At 40.2% G+C, this 23689-nt stretch overlaps 3 protein-coding genes across 3 annotated transcripts in view; 2 read left to right on the plus strand and 1 right to left on the minus strand.

Annotated features, from left to right (window-relative positions):
* The window catches only part of LOC144662309 (melanocortin receptor 3-like), an 89167-nt gene that overhangs the window by 55514 nt on the left and 9964 nt on the right, over positions 1-23689 (plus strand). The gene's annotated exons all lie outside the window — the stretch shown is intronic.
* Positions 3918-12082, minus strand: LOC144662099 (eukaryotic translation initiation factor 3 subunit G-like). Its single transcript, XM_078522844.1, has 10 exons — positions 11955-12082; positions 11581-11624; positions 10207-10295; positions 8879-8938; positions 8606-8710; positions 7924-8101; positions 6953-7081; positions 6223-6356; positions 5070-5176; positions 3918-4010 (listed from the first exon to the last, which is right to left on the minus strand). Exons 1-10 carry the CDS (start codon positions 11978-11980, stop codon positions 3989-3991), a joined length of 894 nt encoding a protein of 297 aa, XP_078378970.1. The 5' UTR covers positions 11981-12082; the 3' UTR covers positions 3918-3988.
* LOC144662110 (28S rRNA (uridine-N(3))-methyltransferase-like) lies at positions 13541-22257 on the plus strand. The gene is made up of 8 exons (XM_078522854.1): positions 13541-13575; positions 13661-13697; positions 13839-13928; positions 17507-17595; positions 18108-18306; positions 18962-19159; positions 19984-20185; positions 20939-22257. The coding sequence occupies exons 1-8, from the start codon at positions 13564-13566 to the stop codon at positions 21171-21173; spliced, it is 1062 nt and encodes a 353-aa protein (XP_078378980.1). The 5' UTR covers positions 13541-13563; the 3' UTR covers positions 21174-22257.

A 23689-nucleotide genomic window follows, 5' to 3' on the forward strand; every position in this document is an offset into this window, starting at 1 on the left:
TAGATTTGGTAATCGTATTTCCTTGGATTAAAGTTATTCACTTGGATTCTGTAAAATATAATAGTCTCTGTCTACCCTTTGTCACGTGTATTGTCTTGTCTGTCTTGTGGAATTCGCTTTTCTAACTCAAAATATATTGATTTTAAGTACATCATCTTATCTCTACGCTTGGTTGACAGAATGTCCGAGGGTTTTCTACCCAAAAACTCTTAGCTGCTGCGACAACAGTTGGTACCAGTTAGGAAATTAAGTCTGTTGGTACAGGGAAATGATCCGTGCGTCCTTACAACCTAATCCCTTTGTACGGCAAAGGTTTCCAATCAATGGAGAGTTATTTGGTCTCCCTTCTGGCAATTGTTCAACAACAAAGCCTATTCGTCCATTAATTCACAATTTGGAATTTTAAATTTTAAATAGCATGCAAATCATGTTCACCTTTCCTATCAATACTATCATTGCACTTAGGGTAACTCTACGAGGTAATCATTTTGAGATGTGAGGATTGTACGTAGCATGGCGAGAAACCCACAATGGAAAAGCAAGACACTGATGACAAAGGTAATACCTTTCCGCGCCCTTCATGGGATGAAATATTTCGCGATTTCCAGGGCGCCTGGACACCACCATCCTCGCCGAAATTAGCAGCTAACTTCAAAGCAGAATTTAACCCCGCTGTTAAGGACAGTGTGCTTGAAACATCGCCCTGCGTGTCGTTCACCACTGAAGACAACGATGAAAAGAAACGAGAAACAATTTTGGAAATCAACGAAAGACAGTGGAAAAAAGCTGCCCTGGCTGTGTCTATAGCAAGCTTGGTCGCTTCAGTGATTTTCTCTGCAGCCTCGATCTTTGGCTCGGCCACAACAGATAGCTCTTCAGTTGTTGCTTCAGCCCTTGACACTTTATTGGCGGTGTTCAGCGCTTCGGTTGTTATCTGGCGGTTTTGTGACAATGGAAAAATTGCACCCAAGAGAGAGAAATGCGGGTCGATCGCGTTTGGCATCGCCTTTACTGTAGACAGTTTCATCATAATAGCTATTGCTAGCTTTCACTTGGTAGACGAAACAAGGCCCAATCATTCCAATTTACTGTGGCCAGTTTTGATGGGATTTAGCTTTGTGTACTGTGTGCTTGCCATTCTAGAGTACTGGATATCCAAGCGACTCAGCAGTTCTGTACTGGTGTCTCTGTGTATTGATGACGCTGTCACAAGTGGGCTTTTACTTGGTATGGCTATCAGCGAACTATTGTTAGATCAGTTCTCTTTTGCTTGGTATCTGGACCATGTAGTTGCCATTGCACTCGCTTTCGTTATTCTGGGGTGTGGAATTAAGATTCTGGTAGAGATTTTTGTTTACAACGAACTTCCCTTTCAAGTGTCAAATTAAAGTTTTAAGGAAGTTGTCGAGACGTATTTTTTACGTACCACATACCATCAGTGTACGTGTTTCATAGAAAGATTCGAATTTGAAATTAAGCATCCAAAAATTAATCTACAATAGCTAAGCTGAATCCAGCACAAAAACAACTTTTCTCTGAAGCCTCAATCACCAAGAATAAATCAGATTTCAGTCAGAAGTCACTACCCCTTACACAGAATGTTCCCCTAGACCCAAGAACTTTCATCGTAGAATTAATTATGATCGACAATTAGGTTTGCGTGGCTAGGCGTACTGCCTGGTTTATGCTTGGCAACCGACTTTCGTCATTCGTTTTACCTATTATTATTAGCTAAAGGTATTTCTTCTTGTATTTACTTATGTTATGGCATTGTAAAGGGAATCATTTTCGAGATGTGTGGCTCGATGGAGAAGCATGTGATATAATTTATACCGGGTTATATAGAGCTTATCTGTTTTGAATTTGCATTTCACGCATCTTTGCATTTCCCCTGAGAAAACGGTTAAGCCTGGAGCTTTGAAAAGAAAGAGATCACGACTAAAACACCACAAGAGTACAACGAGAAATACTCGGATAAAATACAACACAGGGAATATACAGAAACACACGAGTACATACGATGAACACACGAATATGCCAAGCTATGTTGTATCTCACTTGATCAAAAGTTTCTTGCAATTAATTTTAAGTGAATTAGACAATAACCAGTTCAAAGACGCTCTAAAGACTGGTTTTCACTAGCGATGCAAGCACAATCACGCAAAAAGGACAAATTTTGATCTTTGTGCTTGTGTTTGCCGCAAGCACAAGCATCAAAATGCAATGCACTTGTGCATTGCATTGCTTTTGCTTGCGTCGAAGCTGTTTTCACGATGAAAAAAGAGCTGTTATCCTTGCGCTTGTGCTTGTGTCGCTAGTGAAAACCAGGCTTAACACGGAATGCAATTCTAACAAGCGTGAGAGCAAAAGACATTTTGAGCTGAGGGTAAGGGTAAGGGCAAGACAAAAGGAGTGGGTTTGGCTAACAATTATTTCGTTTTCTGCGTCAGTTTGGTCAAACATTTTGTTTCACTAATAATAAAGTATTATTTCGTTTGTCTCACGACGTAGTCACGTGTGATGGAGATCGCAACGTTTCGACTGCATACTGCTAGTCTTCATCAGGCGATAAGGTCGACTGGTTGTGCGTTAGCTTATAAAGCACACGGCTGCGCTGTGATTGGTTGGTTTTCAACAGCTCTGATTGGTGCATTTCGATCCTCAGTGTTCTGCATGCTGGTGTACTGTTGCTCCCTCGGTGGTCCGCAGTCGTACAGTTCTCCTGTTGTTGTGTTTTTTGATCGTGGGCATCCATGCTTCAGGAATTTCAATTCCAGTCCCTGTTGATATTATTAGGGTGAAGTCTTATGTGAATCGCCTCTTTGACCCGGCGTGTGTACAAGTGCGAGTCACGATCAATAAACTTTACCTCATTCCAAAGCGGGTAGTGTCCGGTGTTGTTGGTATGCTCTGCAACGGCGGAAGTCTGGGTGCGTGCGAGTCGGATGTCGCGGTCGTGTTCTTTGATCCTATCTTGCATAGGTCTTCCAGTCTCGCCGATGTAAACTGTAAACTTTTATGACATTTTGTTTCATTGTTGGTCATCAAGCTCTTTTGACTTGCATTGTGATTTGAATTGTAACTTGCACTAAATAGTTAGTTAATTGTTTATAATTCAGAGTTACAAATTACTTCCAAGGGTCAAATTGGACGGTACAATTTTCCCTACGATTGTCACATGCGACACGATTACGTCATGACTACAGCATCTTACAGTACAACGCAAGTAAAGCACGCACCACAAAGTTCTGTTGGCAATCATTTCCTTGCCCCCGTTTCGTTTTACCGGTACACTTCTGTAGCTAATTCCAAGGCGTTCCTGAAATCGACGCGCTCTATTTATACCAAAATGGAAAGTGTCACATGACATAATTTTAGCTTGTTTTAAATTATGAAAAACGCGCCACAAATAAATATGTACGAATTTAAAGCTTTTGAAAGCTTTTTGTATGATTGTTTTTGTTTTGAATGGCTTTCACTTTTTCTAGGGTGGGGTGGGCATGATTGTCGAAGAAGTTAACAGATTCCCTCTGTTATTAGTGCAGCAATTTGTCCACATAATTTAGCGCATTAAGGACAGACGTTCAGTCGTTTGGGATAAACGATACATAATCGTGCAATGCTCTCGATGAATGTACCATTGAGAGCATTGCTCTAACGTGAATTTCAGCCGTCTTCTATGGACGCTTAAGCGAAGACGGTTGAATTTCAGGCTAGTAGCTGCTAGTAGCGTTGCTCAAGAATAACACAAAAAGTGAAACTTGAAGAACATAAAACCCTTTTGCTGGCATTCTTTCCAATAATTAAGGGTGTCGTGTAATTTTGTAGAGCAGGTATTGACTATTCATTAAACGATAGTTAAGATGGCTGATGCAGTCAACACTTTGAAGGGAAACCCCAAGTAGTGTAGACAGATATTATTGTACTTTCACGTTTTTATTTGTTTTCTCTTTTTTTAGTTAGTGACAAGCAGCACTTCACTTTATTCTTATTGTTGATTTGTTGATGGTCTGTGGAGAGAAACAGAATTCAGTTTTAATACTGATATAAAACTTTACTTTGAAACACTAAGTAATACATTGTATCTATACCTTTTCCATGAAAGGTTTTTGGATTGAACCCCCGCCCCTCTAGAAATTCCAGTTTAGCTTCATAAACAGGTACTTTCCTTTCAAAATTTTCGATTTTCAGACTCCCCACCCCCACGGTCACCCCCTCTGAATTTCCAATGGCCTTTCATAGAGTGGGTATGGATATTTTATGAAGCCACACATTCACAAATGTCGATGTATAAAAACTATAGTGCATATAGAATTCCAATACTTAGGCAGAGGCACATCTACATGTGGATGTCAGTTGGGATCACAGATCAATCGTTCTTGGCAAATCAATGTAGATGTACTACTTTTTTTTATTGTCAGACCAAGAAAAAAGGTAAAGTGGCCCAAAACATCCACACTTCAGGAGCTCCAGTTTCCGTAGCCATTAAGCAGCTAGGAGTATATCTACTCCTCCTGGATGGGATGCTTGTTCAGCCTATGATAACACTGAGCATTTCGCCAGGGTTTCCTAATAGTTTGGCACAGTGGAGTAGCAGCCCTTGTAAGCTTGTAATTCTACTGATCCTCTAGTGTACTACAGTTTAGGAGCACTGTTCCTGTTGTTTGCTTATTGTTCTTTTGAACAATAGAATAGCCATTCATTCGAAAACTTATGAGAGCTGCTACCTGACCCATTTGGCCAGGAGCCATTGATTTGTATACTGTCTGGTGAACAGTGGCTCTGTGAGTGTTAATAAGTGCAATGCTTGCGAACACAACACAACATCCTCGACATCATATCACGAAAAATAGTGCCAAAAACGTTTGCAATGGCTTGTTGCTATAGGATACATCATGCAGCCTACCAGACTAAAACCAACATTGTTTCCATGGTAGAGCCTCACACTAACAATTTATTCTTTTTATCAATATTATGTCTGAACAAAACCAGAGGTCCTGTCCATCTGACTGAAGCTTCTGGGCCCCAACTATGAACATGGACTAAAAGACTGAGCAACATCAACTTACTTGGCCCATTCTACGTTCAAGATAAGATGATCGTAGCCAAATCCTTGAACACTCTGAATGGCTCTAGCAGCATCTTCACGATAAGTAAAGTTGATAAATGCAAAGCCCTGTGGATGAGACAGATGTTAACAGTGAAGACTACATGTACCACCTGAGGAAGAACAATTTCTTTCATTTGTATAAGGCTTGTAGTGTGTGTGCAGCCAAAACTTAACCTCGGTTTACGTAAATGTTGCATGAAGATAACACTTAGGAAGAACCTTCCCCTAGAGTGGCACACTCTAAGTAGTCCTTTGCAGCATTTTGTCACACAAATAATTGTTTTTAATGTTACTGTTGAATCGTTATAACTCTAACCTCAATAACTTGAACCTCTCGCTAACTCAAACCTTTTCTGAGTCACCTCCAGGCTGTTTTCTTACTAATTTTACTCTCAATAACCCAAACTTCCGATACAGTTGAATCTCAATAACTCGAACCCTCAATAACTCGAACCTCTCGCCAACTTAAACCTTTTCTGATTCCTTCTAGGTTGTTTTCTTACTAATTTTGCCCTGGATAACTCAAACTCCCAATATCTTGAACTTCTCAATTTCCCTTGAAGGTTCAAGCTATCACGATTCGACTGTATTTGTTGTTGTTGTTTTATTGTGAAGTTAAAGGCAATGTGTACGAGGCATAAATGGTGCCCAAATTTGAACAAAAATACTTTGTAAATCCTTAGCCTTGTGTTTATGTTTCAAGACAAAGGCTTTTTTACAAGAAAGTGAGACTTGGGTTGTATAAGTATTGTTATTCAAATGCGACGCCACTTATGCAAGGTGTCTATTAGAGCAGTTTTCACTTGAGTGTCGTAAAAGTAAAATTGCAAAGTAATTGCTTTGGTTAATTACAAATTACTACGCTCAATGATTGAACTTAACAAATCTCGCAGCAAATATATCTCAGCCAATCAGGAGTAAAACGCAAGAACCAATCGTGACTTGCTCGCTCAAGTTTTCCGTGTAATTGCTTCGAGTTTTGATTGGACAATGGGGGTTGCTCTACGTCCTTTGTGATTGAAAGCCAGAGTAATTACTTTGGTTTTGGTTTTACGACACTCAATTGAAAACTGCTCTATGCAAGGTGTCTATTAAGCTGAAGCAACAATTACCTTTGACTGGTTGGTATGCTTATCTTTGGCAAGGAAGATTCTGGAGATGGGTCCAAATGGACGGAAGAGTTCCTGTAGATCAGATTCTCTAGTATCTTCTGACAAGTTTGTCACTCGTATTGTGGCTGATTCATCTGACGACAGAGAAAACAATAAACAATAAATTTCAGCTCTCATTTCTCTTGCAAGAAAAAACTAAGCCTAGTTTTCCACTGGCCTAGGTAAGACGAAAGAAGAGAAAAACGTTTTTCTCGCACACAGCTGGGAGAAACATGACCCGCTCAAACACTCTTTAAGTGTTTGTCGAGTTTTTTGAGAAGTTGTAATACGCTAAAGGTGTCTTCAGTTCTTCATTCTTGTGAGCCCTCATTCGGGTTTTAATTGTTTTATTACAATGTTAGAATCAGGCTGCGTGGTTCAGCTTGGCATGGCTCCAAATAGTGTGTGAAAAACAAACATACATGTACATGAATCAGTAACTAAAAAGCCCACGAAATAGCTTTTGTTGAACAAAAGCATACAGTACGATCATTATCAGACAGACAGACAGACACCTTCATTTAATTATGAGGCTATCAACAGGAGCCCTGAGCACTAAAACACTAAATAAAAATTATATCATCAGAGCAGCATAAAACCCCCAAACACGCAGAGAGCTAAATAATTATCTAGATTTACAAGCCTGCACTGTGTACAGAGAACTATATCTTTTGGAGATACATGTACATACCCCTTTGTGTCCTTGGCATAGACTCTCCACGTCTGTTTGCCGCTCCTTCTCTTAGTCCTGGTGCAATGTACTTTCCAGTCTTGGACACTGCAGAGTTCTCTGCAGCTCCTGCCGCTGCTCCTGCTGCCCCTGCATACACCAAGAAATTTACAACTTAATAATTTAAAACAAATCAAAAGGAAAAAATTAAAGCCTGGGCCCTGGCAAACTGTAATGTAACAATACTAGAAAAGAAGGGCCTTATGCCAGGCAAGTAATGATTGGACAACTTGTGGTGTTAGAGTGATGATTGGACCGATGACCACATAGCAATGCAGTGATGGTTGGTCTAAGCCTTGTGTTACATGTACTGGAGAAAGAATTGAGCCGCACACACATGTGTGGTAGTGGAGCATCGACTGGAACAATGTTGCATATTGGTAATACTGGAGTGCCACAATGTAGTAACAGCGGTTTTCACTTGGGTGTCCAAAGTAATTTGCATTTGCCTCGGTTTTACATTTGAATGTCTAGATTAGTACCGGTAATTGGTTTAAAACACTCACACCACTTTCTCAACCACTCAGTAGTAAAAGCAAAACCAGTCATGATTTGCTTGCATGCACTTTCTATGCTTTTTACCTGCTGCATATATTTGCTTCGAGCTTTGATTGGATCACTGGATTGTTTGTGTCCTTTTACACAGGGGTTTCAAAATGTTTTAAAGTAGGCGTCAGCAACTGGAAGAGTAGGCGCAAGTGACAGCATATGACTTGTTTGTTGCGCGCTGATTGCTATGACCATAGAAACTGGCAACATAATTATAATCAAGTAGCCAGCAGAATTCTGGCAGTCACCCAGTTGTTTTGAAAACCCTGTGTTTGTGATTGGCCAAGAGTTTTACTCTGGTTTTGGTATTATGACACTCAACTGAAAGCGGCTCTACAGGGTAGAGATTTACACTGTTAATTACAGAGAAAGTTGGACATTACCAGCACCAGCAGCAGGTTTAGCTTCTTCCTCTTTGATTTGTCCCTGTATAACCTCCAGTTGATCTTTGTATGGACACTTTGTGGTCCAATGGTCTCCTTTACAGATACGGCACTGTACAATCTTCTGAGTGCTTTGACCCAGCTTCTTTAGTGGATCATCGTTGTCTTGCTGCAAGTCCTAAAAAAAACAATAGTAAGCAAGATATAATTTCTCTAGAGAAAAAATGGCTACTGTCTCAGTGGCATGAACCTCCACTGTATTATTTTGTAACACACTTCTTAATTTGATGCAACAAGAATGCCTTCGCAAGAGGATCAGAAAGTGAGTTTGTCTTCAACCAAGTGATGTGGTTAAGAACAGATGGCAGTCCGTTCCCACAAACCACTGTCTGGCGCAAATTACAACATCATCTCCTCTGCAGAATTTTAAATACTGACTCGATGTAAAGCATTGCCAAATTCTCAAAACTAAAATCATTGAATCATTGAATTAGGAAGCAGAATTTATGAAATATTTTGAGCTTAGGTCTGGAGTAAATATAGCTACATGTGATGATGTTCCTGACTCAGACTGGAGATAAATGTGGATTTAAACCGGCCAGGGAATAAAGTTACGCCGTAGATGTAACAATGGAAGATACATGTATACTCTGACACTATTCATAACTGTCACATTGTTTACCTCCTTATTTGAGGTGAGGATAAGGAATACATCATCAGTAACTGTTGTTGTAGACGGATTTGGACCAGGGCCATCATTCTTTGCATCTCCAAACTTTTTCCATAGCTGAAATTAATCATAACAGTGATGGAGTGCATAAGCTATCAATCATATGTATATATGTACAACCTGCAGCCTTTGGTCTTGTACATGTGTATGTCTACTTATTACAAAAATGTAGCTCAAGTTTACTGTCTACCTTCTATTGAGTTCACATAAATGCCTCTGTTTTACCTTTCTTTTTGCTATTGTCTTTGAAACTCTCTTTGTTTCAATTTTGAAGGTCCTCACAATCTATAAAGTTAACATAAGAAGAAAAATCATTATTTTATTACAAATTTTCAAAAGCTACATTGTACTCTGGACAATTTCATGCTTGTCTTAATCTTTTCAGTATGCCATTTAGTCATGGTCCCGGCAAGTGAATATAAAAAGTTACATGTTCTTGATTGGGAAAAAAATCTACTTGTCGTAGTTGACCAGACAGCACTTTTCTGAGCCCTGATTACTAGAAAACACAAAACGACCCTAAGCACCTCACTGTTGAGTACCTTAGTGGTTTTGCACTTCATAATTATTACATGTAAGCACTTTGAATTGTCACACAGAGCCTTCTTTCTTTCTAGTCATAGCTGATACAAGTTTTTAGTTTTTTCATAAGTACCGTAAAGATCCATGTATAAGCCGCACTTTTTTCATCTAAATTCAAGTCAAAAATCGGGGGTGCGGCTTATCTACGGAAACATCTCTGGTTGGAGTTCTAAAAGGCCTAATTAATATTCATAAAAAACTTCTCAAGATGTCACTGAATAAACAATTTTAACAACCGAAAACTTTGCTGTTGTTCACTGTCTTTTGGTTACTCTGCAAAGCTGTTCGTAGTGAAGCCTGCTGGTCACTTCGAAGCATGTCTTTCCGTCACGTGCGAGGAAGCACCAAGATAAACCCAATTACTCACAAGGCAAATGGCCAACCGCTTCACTTTTTTAATGAACTTGACAGCAAATGCATCTGCAAGATTATCAAACTCTTATTCTGCATGAAGTTTGTTGTGGTTAGCAGTCTCCAAGAATCTTGATAACGTGGTTTCTTCCGAAGAAAGTGCCGCCATGTTTGTTTTTAATGCCCAGACTCCTCTCTACATTTCAAAGCTAAGCATTCATCATTCGCTAAGCATTCATCATTTGCGTACGATTCGGACGAATTGCAAGTGTTTAGAAGTGATAATCTCGAAAAAATGATAACAAGAGAGCATCCAAGTTTAAGATATTGTGAAATCAAACTAAAAAGGAGGTACGAAAAGTGAAATTTTGCTTTTGTAAGACTTAATTTATAGTAAACATTGCAAGTACAACCGCTGTGTCAGTGTTCTGAAACGGTGCTTGTTTGCCCTTGATTGTTTACCACTAGAACTTCACTTGAATATCAAACTTTATTGTCTGTATATTTTTTTCCAAAATTTGAGCCTCCAAATCGGGGGTGCGGCTTATCTACAGGTGCGGCTTATACACGGAACTTTACGGTAGTTTGTTTTTAAATGTCACTAGAGTTTATGGTCTAACCTTCAACAACTTCCCTTCTTCATTCCTTTTAAACTCTGTTACAATTTTTGTATCTCCATTGATGACTTCAGATATGGGGGGTATGTGGTCTGCAATGAAAGCATTGAGCAATTAATTATCACAAGAGTACAAAAACCTACACAAGTCTTCCCCAAAGATTGAAATCCACACCAAATCTTCAGTGTAACATACACAGAATGCAGCTTGGAAACCCACTGATTGATTTCTGTGCACTCTCATTGGACAAAACACATCACAGTTTTCAACTTTTCGTAGAAAACAATAAGGGTTCAAAATAGCGGCTGGTTGTCAGCAGCAACCAACAATTAGACCACACTTGCCGGCGACTTTACACAGAAAAATAGAAAAAAGACATGCTTTGATTGGCCAACTGAAATCAAAGGTGCTGTAATGTTATAGTAAACATTTCATTTTAGACAATAAAGCTGCCAAGAAACTTTTTGGAAACGTTTTAAAATGAGAAGAAAGAGTAGGAGAAGGTTTGAAAATTTGAAGCATGCAAAAGTTGCAAGTTGGTCTTGACAAACTGTTGCGTTACTGCCTTATATGTTACTGTACAAGTAAGCAAGTTCTTTGGATGAAAACCTGTTTGACAATGATGAGCCCTAACAAAAAAGCTTACAAATTCACGCTAAAAGCTGTGACTTTATTTTGAACCCTGAAATGGTTTTCATCATTCCAAGTCATGTGTTCAGAAAATAGCCAATGAATGTGCAAGCTTTTACAGGGAAAAGAATACCTATAAAATAACACACTTTAGTAGAAACTCAGCTGTGTTCTATTGGAAATCCGCTAATCTGATTGGTTCTCCCACTGTTTTCTATTCGCCGATAGAAAACAGTCGCGCGTGAGTAGCTTTTTAAGCCGTAAATTTTCTTGATTTTCGTCTTCAAAGTGCACAATATTGTAGGTTTTGGACTACAATCCTTTAGAGTTTCTACTAAAACAATTAGACTACTCGCCCTCGTTTTCTATGAGCGATAGTCAACTCGGCTGCGCCTCGTTGACTATTTGCTCATAGAAAACTCTGGCTCGTAGTCTAATTGTTAAATATTCACAGCACTGAGTAGAATACATTCTAGCACTTCTGCATTGGGTTCTGTTGCTACCTGACTCTGCCTAATAAAAAAACATATTTTGTCCGAACTGGTTGGGTTCTGTTGCTACCTGACTCTGCCTAATAAAAAACATATTTTCTCCGAACTGCATCTACATGTACAAAAATGTAGCCACAAATGACTTGTATTTAAAATAATTATGCTGTATCAGTACCTCAAAAATTCAATTAGTTTAAAATATTAACCAAACACAGTTATGTTGACATTAAACGATATGAAAATTGGTTCAGTTTACCTTCTTCTCCTTCTTCTACCAAGTCAGCCCAACTTGGCTTTTCACTGGGAACACAAAAAATATAAAGAATCAGAAATAACAAGATTATCAATCCCGGGTTATCAATAACTTATAAGCTTAATTTAAGAACTTTTTTGCCACTGTCTGAGCACTGATCTTAAGACGTAAACATCTTTATTGATGGAACCTAAACCAACCAACTTAACCAACAGCTTCGCCGACGAATATTCTCGGAGTTAATTAAAAAGTTCAATTCGTATTAAAATTCACAACCAACAAGTCGCGCCATCTTGACCATGATTCACTTATGTCGAAAGAAAAGCCATGTTTAAAATAGACTTAAACTTATGAAAACAACATAAAAGAGTACTCACTCGGTGTCCTTATCGAGCACTGGCATTCGTCTGACGATAATTCCCTAATAACGTAAAAAAATTCAGTCGCAACTAGCAATTTTTATCTCACACGTGAACAATCGACAAAAATTACTTATACGTAGACCGCAATATCTTTGTTAGCGGTAAAATTCATGAGTGCATGTGTATTATCAACAATCCCTTGCGATGCCATTCTCGTCCCCAGAGGCCGCGATCCTCTGGTCAGCACCCGGGACGAGACCTCTGCCGGCCATCAAGTCCGCGAATCGCGGACCGGTCCTCTGCGCAAGCCAGACAAAATGGCGGACCAAAAAGAAAAAAATGAGAACAGAGCGGCAAGAGAAAGAGAGCAGTGACACAACTCCCTCCGGAGAATAGAAAGCCGGGAAGATGCTTACCGATGACGCCACACGGAAGGAAGGAATGAAGATGGACGACACAAGAAAAAAACGGCACAGGACGAGGGAGGGAGACCCGAGGGGAGAAGGAAAGCACGTCCGCAGAGGAACACAGAAAGAGAAAAAATGAGATGGCGCCCCAGGAAGGACAGAAGGGAACAAAGGAAGAGAGGAATGCCCGACGAACTGGAGAGGAAGCCAGGAAGAGCGCCGGGGAGAGGGAGAAATGGAGGAAAAGCCAAGGAGCGCGAGTGCGGCCACAGAGACCCCCCGCCGCCGCCGCCACCGGAACTGACGCGACGACCCGCCAGTGCAGACCCAGGCGCGGTCCCAACAGCGACCCCCACAGAAGTGAATGGGGCCCCCAGCACCCCACGCCAAATGACCGACGGCCCAAGAAGAGCCAGCCCAGCACCAGGAAGAAGGTGGATGAGCGAGGAGAGAGGGACAGCCCCGGACGCGGTCGGGGGAGGAGGGGGACGCGGGCGCCCGGGGAGGGACGAGACCCCCCGCCCGAGCGGAGACCGGGAAAACAGCGGGAGACCCGAGGGGCGAAGGGAGGAGGAAACAAGAAAGACCAACTGAAGTTTGACATCTTAGAGAGATGGAGGAAGAGCAAAGAGAGGAGTGAGGAGAGGTGGAGGGAAGAGAAAGAGCAATTGAAGATCACCAAAGTAGAGAAGAGAAAAAAGTGCAGAGAGGGAAGGGACTGAAAGGAAGTGGATGAAGAGAGGTACAGAGAAAAGGAGTCACACAGGCAGATAGAGAAAAAACAGCAAGAAGAGAAGATAGCTCTAAAAATAATATCTAGGAAATAACTGGATCTCCACTTTTATATCATATTGCTGGACAAAACTGAAGGAGCAAGAGAAGGAAAGAACAGCCCGGGATGCAAAAAGATATCTAGAAGTGAGGAGGCGCTCGAGAGGAGGAGAGAGGAAGAAAAGAGGGAGAGAGGAGGGAACAAGAAGGAGATCAAGACGGAAAGAAAGATGGGGGAGGAAAGAGCAGGAAAGGGAAGCGCATGTGACTAAACGCAAATGGAGCAACGCCAAGAACGGAGAACGGAAGGGCCAAGGTCCGATCCGGGTGCGACCAGAAGGACGCGGCCTCTGGGGACGAGAATGTTGCGATGCGAAATTTCTTCTCGTGACGAGCCGCCATTTTGAAAACTCGTCCCGAGAAGGCCCTGGGGACGAGGTTGCAAAATGGCGGACGAGGTGAGTGAAAAGGCAATAAATTTGTGAATGAAGTTTATGGCTATGTTCTGTACTTTAAAGGCTGTTATATTTGGTGTGTTTCTAGGAGGAGCACAGGCATAAAAAGAAGGCAAGAAAGAAAGGTCAGTTGGCTTTTTATCCTTGTGTACAGTTGTTTACGAGTCCAATAAATACAGTGACCTCGATATACTTGGTCTTGCTTGTGTTGGTGTTGCAACTATTTAATTATAAACTAATGTAACTTATAATTTTCTTATTTTTAGCGAAACACAAGCTTGGAAAGAGAAAGAGAGATTTGTCCCCAGTGCAAGGCGATGGCGTTTTACAAGAAGACAACAAAACCAGGTCAAGAGGTTAGGAATAAATTAAAAAAAATAAGTAATATATCAAACACGAGAGGCAGTGTTTCATCGGGATATCCAAACACCGAGAAGAGAGTTGAAAATACGACGCGCAGCGGAGTATTTTTGACGAAATTCGAGGTGTTTGGATAGCCGATGAAACACTGTCTCGAGTGTTTGATATATCTTCTCAATCGAAACAAAAACTACGGAGTAAACGGAGAAATAAAATCGTAAAAATCTATGCTAATTAAGATCGGGTTTCCAAACCACCGTCACGGTTATAATTTTCTTTGTTTTAACTTGATGAATTATTAATGAGTTTGAGAAGCCTGATTACACAAGTTTGCATCCCCGATTGTAGATAGTATTATTACGAAAAAACATCCAAAGTCTATGTCTAAGTATTAATGCTTCCTTTTGTATGATATATTTCGGTTCTTGCCATGGGCATGGAGGGCTACTCAGGCAGGTTTTGGGTGGGTATGTGCCACCCAAAACCAACTCAACTCAGGCAGGACGACTTGCATCCCGGCATCCCGGGATGAACACGCTCATGCAAATGTAGAATTAATTTTGCATTTGAAAAGATACCCCAATTTAGAAGGCGTATATGAATGGTCTTTGCAAGCATTTGCGAGCATGCTAGAACAGCGTTTTTTTTGCGAGCACAAGGAGCATTGACAAAAGTTAGCCTTGAGAGCAACGAGCACTTTTCAGAAACTACAAACCAAGCATGTGAGCACTTGTAAATTTATGCGAGCATGAGCAAACAACCACCAACTAAATAGTCCGGCGGCTTAGCTCGAAATTTTAGTTGAATTGTGCACTTTTTGATACAAGCATGAAACTTGGCACAATGAAAGTAGTCACCAACAGAAATTTTTTCAGATAAAGTGCCAAGCCCAAAAAACACCGGTTTCCATGGAAACCTTAATTTATTAACCCTATTCAGACCGGGCTTTTTTGGATCTTTTCAGACCTCCGTAACTTCCAGAATATTTAAGCAATCACAATGAAACTTAGGGAATATATAGTATGTCCAAACACCTACCTTTTGGTATACGTCACGTGGGAAGATGACGTCACATGACGTGACAGTTACATCATAATGTCAAAACAGCCGCCATCTTGGATCCGCCATCTTGGATTTCGAATTTTTTCCAAAACGTCAGAAAACCGCCCAAAATTACTGCAAAGTACTCAAAATCAATAAAACTGTGCTTAAAAACCGTAAAAGGATGAAAATAATTGCATTAAAATTATTTTTCATTACAAGAAACACGAAAATTACAAAATTGGGAAAACATGCCTGTCAAAATACCGTTGCCATGGTGACGTCAAGTACCTGACACGACAACTTACCCTTCCAAATTATTTCCAGATACATTTTAGATAAACTCGCAAAGTTTGGTAGCGTTTGGTTGAGTCTTGAAAAAGTTATAAGCGTTCAAAGTCAGCGCGGGCACTTTCCGCCCCTCCCGGTCTGGATAGGGTTAAAATCAATGAAATTTCGTGAAATATTTGTTTGTCCTGGTTTATAGACAAATACTATTATGCCAGGTAGTGATACCAAGAGGCATGTACAAAATTTAGAATGAAATGCAGCTGTAATTTAGACTGTCACAGCCCTATATTTTCCTATTTTTCTTCTGTTAGCGAACGGTTCACCCATCGCGAGAGACCTGGACGCTAGCGCAAAACGAAAAACGCGAGGGAGCAGATGGCGGGGCAGGGCTGTCACTAATTTTTCAAGTAGGTGGGGAAATGAAAAATGTAGCCGGGTACAAGATTTTTCTGTTGTAGGCTGTTGAGGGGGGGGGGGGGGAGGTTTTAGGAAACAACAAAAATTGTTCCTAATACGAATTTGTTTTTCTGCAATTTTTACGCCATGCAGGTAACTTACAACTTTCTCTTTCTCTACACCATTCGACAAGAATCTGACAAGTTTTCGAAAGTTATCGTTTATTATGGGATTTGAAACGGCGTGACTTGTGACTAATGGCGTGACAGAAAAGAGAAGTTGAGGAAGACTGGGAATGAGTGAAAGTAACTCGTAACCAAGACCAAAACACATGGCGTCGGGAACGTGTTGGGAACGTCAAACTGGTTTGTTTTTGTTTGTTTTTCTTGAACCAAAACCATTGCTTTGAGAAATTCACACAAAACTTTCTGCACTTATGTAGAATACTCAGACAAGCCAATGTTTTGTCATACAAAGTACGTGTAATAACGCATATGAGGCCTGTACGACTGATCTGTGTTTATTGACATGTAGCTGATCAAACAGCATTAAAACAGGCAAGAGGAGAACACACAAAATGTTGCAAGTTTACAGTTAACTGATCGTTGATTTTATTTGTGTGGAAAGTGTTCATAGTTCAACTATGGAAAGTCCATGTGTGACTATTACTGGGCCACATGCGTCTTGTGCAATCTCCTCCATGCATCATCCAGGTCACTTGTCGATTCGAAAGAGAAGTGCTGAAGCCCAAACTGTTGTTTCTTCAGTTAAACATAATCTTACCTTAAAGCACAGCTAGAAGATAAGAAGGGATCCAGTTTTATTCGTTTATCCACTTTTGCCCTCCGTTTTTTCGATGACATTTTCACGCGGAGCTGGAATCTCCGACAACAAGAGAATCCGAATGAAACTAACACGTAAAATCACGCGCTTTCAAAAGGAAGATGACAATGTTCAATATTTACGCGTTTTCAATCACAGCCTCACATGAAATGTCAATCGCTCTCTTTAAAAGGTGAAAAATAATTTGAATTAATAAACTATTGGTTTGTTTTTTATTCGCAATTCTGTTATTTGATGTATTTTTCTCTTTCCATTTTTTGGTTTTGTATCAAAGTAGCCGGGGCTCAAACTCGTTGTAGCCGGGGAAAATCCCCGGCCCCTGGCCTTTAGTGACAGCCCTGGCGGGGAACGAAAAATCTTTTCCCATGCAATAATTTCCTATTAAATAATTGGTATCAAACAGATGGTAAAAAATAACAATTGTAAGCCTAATTAAAAGCATTCATATCGGTATTTATGAATAAAAATCAACAATAAAAGGTTTATAAAAGTACAAGAAGAAATACTTTATGGGGAAGGGGCAGGGGGGCCTCTCGGCTGAAAATTTCATTACTGTTTACTAGCTGAAAATAGGAAATTGGCGTTGGCACTATATCAAGAATTGATTAGTATGCGAATGCTTGTAATCCTGCAAAGTTTGGTGCTTGTATCAAAAATCGCACAATTCAGGAGTTAAGCCGCCGGACTAAAATTTTGCAAGCATTCTGAGCAGAAGCCTAATTTTGCGAGCACTACAAAATTTTGATAGACCATTCATGACCCCTTCTAGAAATAGGTCAATTTTTAACACCCCTGTTCCAGAAATTTAGTCCACTCTCAATAGCCTGTTTTGGTACGTTCAAAATATTATACCCCTGCCTCAGTAGCCCCAGGGGCATCATAATTGAGACTTTTCTCAATTATGGTAAATTAACTTATGACAATTATATTGTGTCTTCATGTGAATAGACACAGAGGTACATGTAGTACATGTAAATCTGTATTTTGTTAATTTGCCCTTTAGGTCGCCAATTTACTGTCAGTCTTGCTCTCCCTGGCTCTATCTTAGACAATGCACAATCCCCAGAGCTGAGGACATACTTAGCAGGCCAGGTAAGAGAAAGAAATCTTTCTAAATAAATATATTACCCGCAAATTAAATCAATTCTTGTGTATATATATTGTTTACATTAGCAATTACTTAGGAGGAACTTTTATTAATAATTTTGTTAATGACTTATCCTTTGGGAGATACAGTGGTTTAATGTTTGGACCCTGTAGCAGGAGACCCAGTTTCAAGCCTGGGTAAGGTCTTATATATTATGCTGTTGGGCTATTGCTTTTCCCTTTAATGCAGTGCCTTTCACTGTCCAAGAGTATTAGTTGGTACATGTATATGCTGATGCACCATCCTTAGGTAAAGGGAAAATGTGCTACTTACATGCTGTATGCCTACAGATATCAGCGACACATGTACACCTGAACCAGCTGGCAGTGATTGAGTGTGTGGCATCTCTTCTAAGGATTCGTTAAGACCTTTTTATACTTCCAAGAGTGCCATATGCAATGACAAGTAAAATTTGTGCTGTAAAGGTCTTTCTTATTTTTTTGTCGTTACTCTGCAGATTGCTCGTGCCCTTGCAGTTTTCAGTATAGATGAAGTTGTCATCTTTGATGAGTCTGGAAAGGCCAAGAGTGAGTCCAGTGGACCAAACCGAAAATCAGACCCTAACATCTTGCTGGCAAGGATACTTCAATATCTGGAATGCCCCCAATATCTCAGAAAACAATTCTTTCCAAAGCACAGCGATTTGCAATATGCAGGTACATAATACATGAAGAAATGAAGCTCAATCCAGGGTTTGTATGGGACCTGGAAAGTCCTGGAATTTATTGTGGCACTGTCCAGTGAAAAGAATACTGGTCCTGGATAGTTCTTGAAATCTGATAAACTCGACAAGTAACAAATGAATTCTCAGAACTAACATTATAAAAAATGTACAGACAGTAAGGAGAAATTAAATTGAGATCTTGGGAGTGAAAGGGTTAATGTAAATTTTGGAGTCATGGAAAAATCAATCTGAGTCCTTGAAAAGTCTTGAAAAAGTCCTGGAAAATCGTTTGTGAAAAAGGGTATGAACCTTATCAATCCTATAATTTTGTCCCCCAAACCTAAGTCATACCCTGTACATTGTAGGCAAGAGAGGCCCTCTTGACTAAGCTTGACTTGAGGATTAAGGTGATGTTTTAGGCTAGCTTTTGTCAATATTATCATCAAAGTAACCCTAAATTTCTTCATACTGCCCTTTGTCATTCTTTTCTTATAATATTTGTTTATTTAGTAGTTCAACAAAGTTTTTTGTTATGGTGTGCTTTCTTCAAGTTTATTGTACGTGTACTATGTTCCATGACAGTAGAATAGTAAGATTTTTTTTAAATCATAAAATGTAAAAATTAAAGAAAGCTTTCGTTCTTTTAGGACTGTTAAATCCCTTGGATACCCCACATCACATGAAAATGGATGACGATATGCCCTACAGGGAGGGGGTAGTCGTTGACAGACCTGTCAGGAAAGGGTGTGGTTCATTTGTGAACGTTGGAATGAGAAAAGAGGTGCAGATTGACAGAAGCATTAAACCAGGAATGAGAGTCACTGTCAAGATGGGAGACACTTCAGGTGCGTTTGACACAAGTTTCCATCTGACACTATTACAAAAGTGCAAAAACTTAATTTTTAACTTCATTTTACAAAATGCCAGCTTGGTTAAAGTAAATATAAATCACGCAAAGCCCTGCTACCGAGTATAGTGATAACACACAAAAATATTAAATTTCTTAGCTTGTTGCTTGCACCTACAGACACAGTTGAATGTTGATAACTTGAACCTTCAAGGGAAATCTAAAGAGGCTTGAGTTATCGAGTGTTTTAGTTATCAAGGGCAATATTAGTGAGAAAATGACCTGGAGGGGAATTGAAAAAGGTGTGAGTTTGTTGGAGGTTCAAGTTATTGTGGGTTGGAGGTGGGATTCAACTGTATCTTTTCAATTTTATGTACTACAAGGAATTTGCTGATAATAATTAGATTTCTCAGTATAACTATTATGAATTCAACTTCATTATTTAAACAATTCATGTGTCTACCAACATTGCTAACTAAATTAAATTGGACTATATTTATAACTTGATGTGGGAGGCGCAGTGGCCAAATGATTAGCTGGGGCATTGTGATGTGTTCTTAGGCAAGACACTTAACTCCCAAGGTGCCTTTCTCCACCCAGGTGTATAAATGGGTATCGACAAATTTATTGCTGGGGGGTCACCCTTCGATGGACTAGCATTCCATCCAGGGAGGAGTAGAAATACTCCTAGTCACTTCATGCTACTTAAACTGAGATAAGCTCCGGCTAAGGGCCACTAGGCTCAAATGCAGACTTAACCTTGACCTTGTTACCTGATACTTTGCACTTTTTAGTTATTTATATTTACTTTTATTAAAACAGGTACAAAATTTTTCACTGGAACAGTGGTGTCTCCTAGCGCACCTAGAACAGAACAAGGACTGTACTGGGGATACAGTGTAAGACTGGCTGCTTCATTCGGAGCAGTGTTCACACAGAGTCCGTACGACGAGGGCTATGACATCACCATGGGAACATCAGAAAGGGGAACCTCGATAGATGATCTGGAACTACCAAATTTTAGGTACAGTGTGAAGAATGTTACTACAGTCAAACCTCTCCTTACGGACTCCTGTACAATACGGACATCTCTCTTTTATGAACAACTCACCTGGTGTGAAACAAAATCCATAAAAACTCTTAACCTCTGTAATACGGGCACACTTCTCTTTCCCTTTACATATCCGTATTAAAGAGGTTCAGCTGTAATAAGAAGAGCCACCCAGATTTAAAATGGCATCACTTTTCCCATGCATGTGATGTTAAGATGTGGGGCCTACAATTTTAAAACCATTGTGTTAAGTAGAAGTTTCTTTAAATAACAGTTACAGAGTCATTATCCATTTCACTGTCGAATTTCTCCTTGCAGACACTACAAGAACTTCACTTTGTTCAAAAGACCCAAACTCGTACTTGTTGTATAACCTACAGTTAGATATCACATGTAACATACTGACAACTTATCTGTACCTAGGGCTGGATATTTCAGACTCTTAGGTCTGTTCATTTCTAAACTATACATGTAAATTAAGTTTCAATATCAATAGTTTTCAAAATAACAGACAGAGGTAAAATTAAACAGACAAGCCACAATAACGAATTTAAGAAACCTGTTGCTAAAGGGATAGATATACTGTTTATACAGATAATCAAATTCTCACACCCTGTACTTTCCATTAAAAAGATATGAAGACAGAAATGTAAGGATAGTTTTGTATCGATACAAAGGTAAATAATTCATTCAATATTCACACTGATTTTGCCCTTTTGCTTTCAGGCATTTGCTTGTGGTGTTTGGTGGATTGAAGGGACTGGAGACCAGTTTAGAGTCTGATGAGAACTTACTAGTAAATGACCCATCTCTTGTGTTTGATCATTACGTGAACACTTGCCCTGGTCAAGGAAGTGGAACAATAAGAACAGAGGAGGCGATACTTGTTACAATGTCTGCCTTGAGACCAATTATATCAAAAGCAACACATTGGACCGACGGTACAACCACTTACTCGTGATGTGTAGAATTTTCTAACTCACTTCCTGTCCTATATCTGGGGTGGAGCAAAGTGTCTTGCACTTGTTTCTTGTTTTGAAACAGTTTCTGACTCTTGGTCTCCAATCAGAAGCAGAAGTCACCGGCGGCCGAAACAATGTTGACAAAACTTGTTACTTCAGCTGTAGCTGATTGCCATTATCGACATAGACAGTCAGTCCCGTGTAAGTCATACATGTACACGTATCTTCAGTAACTGGTACAGACAACAGGCTTGGTCAGTTCTTAAAGGCAAGCTTCTGACTAAAACGTTACTTCACGTCTTAGTCAAGATGGAATTACACCGTCCTGTGATTTGTGTACAGCTGATACAGCTGTGCTTGTCAACATAGAACACACTTCAATTAAACTGGAACATGGGCGTGATGGTGAATAGACTGTGGTCGGTAAAGGTGCTGTGATGGCTATAATTTGTCAACAGTATTCATCTGCAACAGCACATGGACAGAAAGATCAGCGGCAATGTCAATGTGCAAGGCCGTACATAGCGGGGGGGGGGGGCACGGTGCAGCTGCTCTCTCCTCCGCAGAGGCCTCTTTCGTGTTCCGTACGGGCTGGGAAATGGGGAGAGGTGAAAAGTATGCGCGCTCCCCCTATTTTTCATTTTTTGTGTTTTCGCCTTCCTCCCCCCCGTGTGTTTCGCCTTCCCCCACTAAAGGAGCCTCAGTGGAGGAGAGAGGGGCAGCTGCCCCCGCCAGGAAAACTAAAAAAACTAAGAAAGCTTAAGAAAAAACTAAAAAAAAAAGATAAGACAACTAAAGGTGCCCGTGTGGAGTTTGCCCCCGCAGACAAATAATTCTAGGTACGGCCCTGACGTGAGCCTGTCTTTTTGTAATTTAAATAGTTCCCAGGGGCAACTTAGATCAGCAATTCATGAGCCTAGCACCAGTTTTTTGTTTTTATTTATATTTTACGTGTTACAGTCATCAAGTGACAAGGGGATAGGTGGATATGCACTACTGTCCACTTTAAGGTTTTCCCAGAGGACAGTGTTTCTTTCTGTTCTGATCGCATGAAGGAATAAAGATTTGCTAATTAATCTCTCAGAGTGGTCTCTTTGTTGGATGGACAGCACATTAGGATTCTGCAGTGGTCTGCATCAAATATTAAACGTTTTGTACTTTTCACGTTTTTTTACTCTTTCGCGCGGTCAGGGGTAATAACAGCAAGACACGGAACCTTTCGCGTGTTTTTCGTGGAGTTCGATAATATTAGATTTCAGTAACAAGACGTTATCTGAAAACCAAAATGAAAGCAGTGAACTTCTCCTTTAGCTTAACTGATTACTTGATGCCTACCACTGAGAAAAGTAGTGAAAAAAATGATTCTTTTTAAGATAATCTGTAAGGTTAGATGAATTCTCATTCAGATTTTCGACCAAGTTGAAAACAGAAAGAAGGAGTACATGGATTTCTTTAAAATAGTACCTGGGGATTCCTACATCACTATCCCCATAGAAAGTCTGGTGTAGTTCTAGAAATAATTTCACATGAAGAACTTCGCTCCCAACAAAGGTCAATAACTGCTTCAACAAAGGGATGGATGCACGTGCCAATATGTTTATTCAAGCCTTGACTACAATAACAAGCAATTACATATCCTATTTTTATTAGTTCGTATAGTGTGATCGTCCGGGTGAGAGTAGTCTGAGAAGAACTGTTGTTGGTGACGACGTTTCGACACCTGAGCGGAAGTCATCTCAGAGAAGTGAAAAGTTGTTGTCAGTCGATGATGTTATAAGTCTGGTCCGTTGAAGCTGATTGGGTTGAAGCTGTTTTTTGTCCGTTGAAGCTGATTTTATCTCATTTGAGACTGATGAAGGGGTTTTCCCCAAACGTCTCTGTTTTTTAAGAACTATTAAGCACTAAGAATACATTATTTACACGAATTACAGATCTATTCGTACAAAATTAAAACTTCAACAAATCATTCATAATTCTTCGCTAACAAAAACTAGTTCAAATGTTGCTTATGTAAAGCAAAAAAAAAGTGGTAACGCAACTATTCGCTAGTTTTTTTTGTGTTTAAGGCGAACGAGCGGCCCCCTCGTAGGGCTAGTGCAATGGCCCTCGGACATAACCGACAGATCCCACTCAATGGCGGAGGAGTGAAATGCCTTATGAGCGGGTACGCCTAAACGGAGGGACAACCATGTCGCCAACTTCGCCGGGGGATCGAACCCCGCCTCCAACAAAAATTAAACAAAAAACAAAAAGTCCTCCAAAAATTGAGAACAGTACGGACACAGGAACAAGTGTGCAGTAGACCAATTAAGGACACCAAGCACAAAAGCTCCACATGAAGGACGATACAACAAAACAACAACAAGACAAGACGAGTGATGACAGACCAGGGAAAATGACACACCGGCCACGTTCCCCAGGAAGTCAGAGCACAACACTTAACCATTTACGTGGAGGTGAAGGGACGTGGAGGTGGCGGACCAGGAAACTCAGTGGGTGGAATGTCCGGCAGCAC

Source organism: Oculina patagonica, chromosome 1 (genome assembly GCF_052425735.1).
Source record: "Oculina patagonica isolate OP01 chromosome 1, crgOcupat, whole genome shotgun sequence".
NCBI classification, from domain to species: Eukaryota; Metazoa; Cnidaria; class Anthozoa; order Scleractinia; family Oculinidae; genus Oculina; species Oculina patagonica.

Bases quoted from the DNA above. Each gene is read 5' to 3' on its own strand.
- LOC144662110 (XM_078522854.1), top strand. The intron at 13,929-17,506 runs GTTAGGAATAAA...TTTGCCCTTTAG, and splicing joins CAACAAAACCAGGTCAAGAG to GTCGCCAATTTACTGTCAGT. The intron at 18,307-18,961 runs GTACATAATACA...TCGTTCTTTTAG, and splicing joins CAGCGATTTGCAATATGCAG to GACTGTTAAATCCCTTGGAT.
- LOC144662099 (XM_078522844.1), bottom strand. From the start codon at position 11,980: ATGCCAGTGCTCGATAAGGACACCGA. The intron at 11,625-11,954 runs GTGAGTACTCTT...TTGTGTTCCCAG, and splicing joins GTGCTCGATAAGGACACCGA to TGAAAAGCCAAGTTGGGCTG. The intron at 8,939-10,206 runs GTTAGACCATAA...TTAACTTTATAG, and splicing joins AAGAAGGGAAGTTGTTGAAG to ATTGTGAGGACCTTCAAAAT.